At 33.6% G+C, this 6,719-nt stretch overlaps 1 protein-coding gene across 1 annotated transcript; it reads left to right on the top strand.

Moving 5' to 3' along the window:
• Positions 1–447: 447 nt before the first annotated feature.
• On the top strand, positions 448–5,122 carry LOC107901425 (probable L-ascorbate peroxidase 6, chloroplastic/mitochondrial). Its single transcript, XM_016827431.2, has 12 exons — positions 448–825; positions 930–1,076; positions 1,515–1,635; positions 1,720–1,820; positions 1,900–1,987; positions 2,622–2,689; positions 2,761–2,847; positions 3,703–3,777; positions 3,854–3,931; positions 4,007–4,111; positions 4,551–4,625; positions 4,714–5,122. The coding sequence occupies exons 1-12, from the start codon at positions 658–660 to the stop codon at positions 4,867–4,869; spliced, it is 1,269 nt and encodes a 422-aa protein (XP_016682920.1). The 5' UTR covers positions 448–657; the 3' UTR covers positions 4,870–5,122.
• The last annotated feature ends 1,597 nt before the right edge of the window (positions 5,123–6,719 follow it).

Raw genomic sequence — 6,719 nt, 5'->3', positions numbered from 1 at the left:
GGCTGATAAGTTTTTTTTAAAAAAAATTCGGTTAGCGAGCTCCAAACAACAATTTGATGATTGGTACAATGGATTGACGCCCATCGACGAGTAGAACATACTTTAGATCCAAGTTGATTTGATGATCAGTGTCGGAGATTGGATAATAAAGCTGTTTAGATTTTGGTTTATAGATTCGTAACTTTCAAATTTATTTTATGAAAAAAATTAAACTAGAGAAGAGAAAGGGAATGGGCGTTTTTTATTAAAGTAAGTCATGCGAACATAAAAAGTCATGCAACAATGATTTTAACAGTTTAATGACTTAAATGAAACTTTTGGATAATTTAATGACTATTTTGTAACATTTTAAAGTTAAGTAACTAAAACATAAATTCACTAATAGTTTAATGACTTGGATGTAGTTTTCCATAGTTTTTAATGCATCGGATGTTACCAAAACCGTTTGGACAACAATTTATTTTTTTGGATTTGGGGGCTTGCCATTGGTCCAAAATAACGACTTCTTAATCCAAAACAATTGGAGACAAAATGGAGAGCCAAATGGCGCAGCCATTATCACAGCTCAGCTGAAAGTGAAAACTATTACTGAAAAGCTCCTAACTGTCGTTCGCCGTCGCGCACAACCTCCTCAAACGCCGAAGCTTCCGTCGGCCAATGACTTCGTCTCTAGGCAACACCGCCTCTTCTCGAATCTCAGCATCTTCCTCCCCCGGAGTTCGACTTTCTCTCCATCCCCCCTCCTCTTTTTCTCTCCTTTCTTTCTCTTCCTCTTTTAAGCCCTTCGCTTTCTCTCCTCTATCTTCTCATTTCTCTCCCCACCAGGTTAATTCCTCCTTTCATATTCCCTAGTTCTTTCTTTCTTCTTTTTTTTTTATATAAATGTTCTTATTCTTTTTAGTTAATTTTGTTTTTTATTCATAAAATAGAGGAGATCGGCAGTTAATGTGTCGAGTAGCAGAGGATTCGGCACAGTTGCAAGTCCGAAATGTGCAGCTTCGAATTCTGATCAGTTGAAGAGTGCTAGAGAAGATCTCAAGCAACTCCTCAACTCTCAGTTCTGCCATCCTATTCTGGTATTAATGTCTTAATTCTTGCACTTTCTTTCTTGGGAATAATGTCGCTATGCTCTTTTAGTTTTTAGCATCGAAGAAAGATTTCTCGGTATATTGCGAATAAATGTTGGAATTTAATGAAATTTATTTCATATTTGAAGAAATGAAGTACTTGTTAGTAGTTTAGTTAGAGCATTAAGGGTGGCTTAAAAGAAAGGTGGAGAAGTTTAAAAAAAAAAAAAAAGAAGAATTTTGAGTATGTTTGGTAGAAAAGTAAAGCCATGAGCAAGAAAACAAATAATTTCAAATTACAATGCTAAGAGGAGAGAAAAACTGAGAGTCAGTGAGTGTGCATATTTACAAGATCATTCATCATTTTCTTTTAATTGTACTTAGTTTTAGCCGAGGATAAACGATGTTTATTTTCATATACTTGTAATTTGATTTTATACACTTCAGGTTCGCCTAGGATGGCATGATGCTGGTACCTACAACAAGAACATTGAGGAATGGCCACAAAGGGGTGGAGCGAATGGAAGTCTTAGGTTTGAAGTAGAGCTAAAACATGCCGCCAATGCTGGTAACATGTTCTTTGTCTACTTAGACAATGTAATTAGTTAGTTGGTAATTGGTAGCACTGTTGTCTCATAATCTTTTGTTTCAGGCCTAGTGAATGCATTGAGTCTTATTCAGCCTATCAAGGACAAGTACTCTGATGTAACTTTTGCTGATTTGTTCCAGTTGGCTAGTGCTACTGCTATTGAGGTCTTGCTTGCTGTTACTCTTGAATGTATATCTTTTTGATTGATTTTGTAGTTTTACTAAGAATCGACATGTAATTCAGGAGGCTGGAGGACCCAAAATTCCCATGAAATATGGAAGGGTGGATGTCTCCGGTCCTAATGAGTGTCCTGAGGAGGGCAGGCTACCTGGCAAGTGAACCTTATAATGGTGCATGATTGTTCATGTCAATTTAAATTGTGGGGAGATTCCTAAATTAAGAAATGTAACTGGAAACTTGAGGCACATAATCCATTGGCAAGTTGGGTTGCTAACTAGCTTGAATGATTGGACAATGAATTGAACGTGTCTTGTTTTAGTCCATTTAATTCTGAATTTCTGGGAAGTTTACTGCACTGTTGTGAAGTGGTTATGGTTAACAGATTATTTATCTGTATCTGGAAAAGGAAGAGATATAACTAGGTGCTCCCTAATCTACAGCATATAGCAACAAATACCTGAAATGACATTATTATAGATTAATAAGAATATGGGGATCCTTAAAATTTTCAGAAGAGTAATACTAGGTTCTTAAAGATAAACAGGTGGACCATGTTTTAGACGTCATTGTATGACAGTTGTTCACCTACGAACCTAGAATATTATTAACATAGCTTTTTGTTGCCTTACGTTTGCACACTTCATGCTTCTAGGTTGTTTAGACTTCAGACTATTAGCATAATTTGGGCATTGCTTATGCCTCCTTTTTCCCTCATAGGTACCAATGCATTCGCTTATGCTTATGTCTAGAGACCACTAACCTTATAGCGTTTCTCTGTTGCTTAGATGCTGGACCACCTTCACCTGCTGATCATCTACGAGAGGTTTTCTACCGAATGGGATTAAATGACAAGGTAAACTTCATTGTAAAAATCTTTGTTATGATGGAACAATGATCTTAATCATCTGACCTTCTGACATGTAGGAAATTGTTGCATTATCTGGTGCACACACTCTTGGGAGGTCCAGACCAGAACGTAGCGGTTGGGGTAAACCAGAAACCAAGTATACGGTATTTAATCTGCCTGTGTTGATATGGATAGGAAAAATCTTTGTCTCAGTAACTTCAGTCGTTTATTTATCATTTCTGATTCTTGATCGAGGCTAGAAATTTTTGGGGCAAATGCTTACCGTTATAGTTTATTGTACTTACCATAGAAGATACAATGTGCCATTATTTAGCAAATTAATATTCCTCAGAGAAGCAGTCCCCTTATCCTAGATGCATTGGCTTCAATAGGATAAATACGGGGGACTGCCTCCAAATATTTGATCAAATCGGAACCTTGACTAAGAACTGGCCTGTCAACCTCTTGTAGTTCTTGATGCCAAACCCGTCAATAGATATGATCAGTAACAAACACATGAGGTCAATATTTCGTAAGAACAGAACGTATGAGAAAGAAACGCCTCTTCTATCAGATCTAAGTTACTACTTATGCTATCTTGGTTGTTTTTCATGCTGAATCATATGGTTCTAGAATGACCGTTCTTTCCTATTTAGATTACCCTTAAAATTTAACTATCGGACTTTCTAGAGGTGAGCCAGGACAAAGAAATTTGAACTTACTTTAAAAGCTTATCATGACAATGAATCCTCGAAAGAATGAAAATTCGGTGGCTAAGAGAGTGTTCAAACAAAATGAATTTGGTTCCACTAACTCAACCTCAGATAGCTATCCATATTTTCTTGAATTTAGTAAGCAAAATGTTCGGGGTTGCATAGTTTGCCAGTCATATCATATGTTAATGTCTTCAAAGATATGCTTCCCTAAGTGGAACAGGAATGGTGGTGGTTCTAGTAGTTACGAGTATACCAATAACTGCGATGAAGGACTTAAATTGGATTTTCCTCCTTGAATAACAGAAAGATGGGCCAGGAACACCAGGAGGACAGTCTTGGACAGTGCAATGGTTGAAGTTTGACAATTCATACTTCAAGGTTTGAACTTGAAATCAGTTTCTCTTCTTGAGTAAGAGGAGATTCAAAAGTGTTAGACTCTCTTGTATCCGTACAGGACATTAAAGCAAAAAGGGATGAAGATTTGCTTGTGTTGCCAACTGATGCTGTTCTTTTTGAAGATCCCTCTTTCAAGGTAAATATACTGAGTTCAATCTTAACCGGTAAGAAATATAATCGTAGGCTTGGCTAAACAGTACACAATTTGCAGGTATATGCTGAGAAATACGCTGAAGATCAAGAGACATTATTCAAGGATTATGCAGAGGCACATGCCAAACTTAGCAACCTTGGGGCCAAATTTGATCCTCCAGAGGTTTGTTTGTAATGGATAGTTGCGTGTTTAATGTTTATCACTTTAATGAAAAAGAAAAAGTTTAATTAGTAAAAAGTGCCAGGCGTTTGTTACTATTAACCCCACTTTTCCTTCTATCAAAATGGTGTTCTATTTTGACATTTGGGGAATACCTGCATGCATACAGTTGCTTGTTAAACATGCCTCACCCAAGTTTTTAGTGAGTATTAGGTACCAATAAGATGTTAACTTTTCTCTGAACGGATCAACGACATCTTAGAATAAGCAAAAGATAAATGATAGGGTCTTTTCTGTGTGAATAAGTTGCTCATAGTTATCGTACGTAAAAGGTACAATTGTTTTAGTTTGGCAAGTACCTAAGATTAGTCATTGAGTTAGACTCTAATGTGCAAGATTTTCCTTGAAGATCTGAATGTTGGTTTGTTACAATTGAGATCAGGGTATTGTGTTAGATGATACTCCAGTACAAGCTGTACCGGAGAAGTTTGTAGCTGCCAAGTACTCAACAGGAAAGGTCGTAACCTCAAATACTTTATTTAATTTTGCTCTGTTACTTTATCTGTCTTGTAATAAATGAATTGAACGAGTGTTTGGAATTGCAGAGAGAGCTGTCAGATTCCATGAAGCGGAAGATTCGAGCAGAATATGAATCATTTGGGGGAGGCCCAGATAAGCCTCTACCAACCAACTATTTTCTAAATATCATAATTATTATTGGTGTGTTGGCCATTTTGACATCTCTTCTGGGTAATTATTGATTATTTGAACTTTCCCCATTTTTGCTCTTTTGGTTAAATGTCAAGGTCCTTTTCCTCCCTGGAAAGAGAATCCAACCCAGTGAATTATGTTATGACATGAGTCCTTTTTTGGGACTGTCGTGTTTTGTATTTTATTCTCTGTCCGTTGCTTAAATTAAATATATACACAACACAAGATTGTCGTAATGTGTTTATGTAGTTGTATATTATCAGGTTTATTTATATTTCTTAAAGGAAACAGGCTTAAAAAGAAGTCCTTTTTCTTGTTTATTTAGGTTATGGGTTTGAAAGGCTTTACTTGTCAAATGCTGCAATTTATCAAAGTGATTACCCAATGCTCACCTATTTTCTTGTGTTGGTTCGGATAAAATTTGAGATAAATGAGTTGTTTAATCTTTAAAATCAATTCTCAAATAAATATAGTCACCTATAAAATTTAAACTTGGACTAAGAATCCATTTTAATACAACTTCCATAGGTTGAAATTCGGTTTTTCCTTTTATATAACAAATTAAATAATTTATTATAAATTCATAACATCTTCTACTTTAATTTTCTTTCCCTATAACGTTGTTCATCAAACTTGTTTAAGACATGTCATTTCATTTGAGAAAAAAAATTTCCTCCACTTTATCCTTTTAAATTCAAAAAATTTGGGACAAAATTATTAGATTGGAAAAATAGATTTGAACGAAAAAAATTAGATCCCATTAAAATATGAGTCGGGCTTGGGCTTAAACATTTAAAGCCCGACCTGGCTTGTTTTTAAGTTTATAATATTTTATATTATGTAAATTATAACACATTAAAATAATAAACATATACTAAATATATATGATACAACTCTAATATAAATATTAAAATAATGTTAAGATGACTGTATAAAAAATCAATAAATATAAAATATAAAATATAAAATTATTAATTATTAAAATAAAATAATATGAGTGGACTAAAATAGGATTGGATTAATCTTTTGCAAATATGGATGGATTTTAACAAAAATTTAAACTCATATTTTGAACCGACCGAACTTAAACAAGTATAAAATATATTAATATCATATTCAAACTCTATCCAAATCTATCTCGATTCTATTCACGAACACCTTAATATTAAGCCACTCATTTACTTTATTAAGGTCCAATTACGATATATCTATCTAGTTCGGTCACATCACTTAGGCAAGTTTCTCGGTTGCCTTGGTAGAGGTAAATGGCCCCTAATATGGGTCATTAACTAAAATAATATCTCAAGGTTTGCAATGATAATTTGGTATATCTAACACACCATTACTTAAATTATGTCTATGATTAATTAATTTTTGAGTTTGAAGAATAATCGAAGGATACCCAGTTGAAAAAAAATGATATCAAAGCACATTTTAAGTAATTGTACTAAACTTGTTTTTGTTGATCTTTTAGTTTTTCTTTTTTAATAATACAGACACATTTAAGTAATTATCGTTTTATAAGATCATAATGAAAATATAATATTTGAAATTTTTTTTTCAAAACGAATATGTTATCTAGATTTTTTATATGACACGATTAGTTTTTAAGATTACTTTTGATTCTAGCTGTTTTACTAGTTAATTATGATAAAGCCCCGAATTATATATATATATATGAAACAATACTCTCAATAACATGACATGAAGATTCATTATTAATTTGAATTTGATTGAAGTTTCATATATCGAAACTAGAATCGAACTAAACGAAGGAAAATCGATTAAAGGGTTGTAGTACAAATATTAATGAGATGGATTGAATTAATATCCATGCATTTTTGTATTTTATAATGTATTCAAAAATAGAAATTAAAAAAATATATCATAATAATATGTA

The sequence above is a fragment of the Gossypium hirsutum genome, chromosome D06 (assembly GCF_007990345.1).
Source record: "Gossypium hirsutum isolate 1008001.06 chromosome D06, Gossypium_hirsutum_v2.1, whole genome shotgun sequence".
NCBI lineage: Eukaryota > Viridiplantae > Streptophyta > Magnoliopsida > Malvales > Malvaceae > Gossypium > Gossypium hirsutum.
The sequence above is the reverse complement of the archived record's forward strand: the minus strand, read 5'-3'. Positions and strand labels throughout refer to the sequence as shown.

What these genes read in the sequence shown, in the direction of transcription:
- LOC107901425 (XM_016827431.2), top strand. Translation starts at nt 658, where the DNA reads ATGACTTCGTCTCTAGGCAACACCGCCTCTTCTCGAATCTCAGCATCT. An exon ending in AAAACATGCCGCCAATGCTG is followed by an intron (nt 1,636 to 1,719) that starts GTAACATGTTCT and finishes CTTTTGTTTCAG; the next exon opens with GCCTAGTGAATGCATTGAGT. An exon ending in TTGACAATTCATACTTCAAG is followed by an intron (nt 3,778 to 3,853) that starts GTTTGAACTTGA and finishes GTATCCGTACAG; the next exon opens with GACATTAAAGCAAAAAGGGA.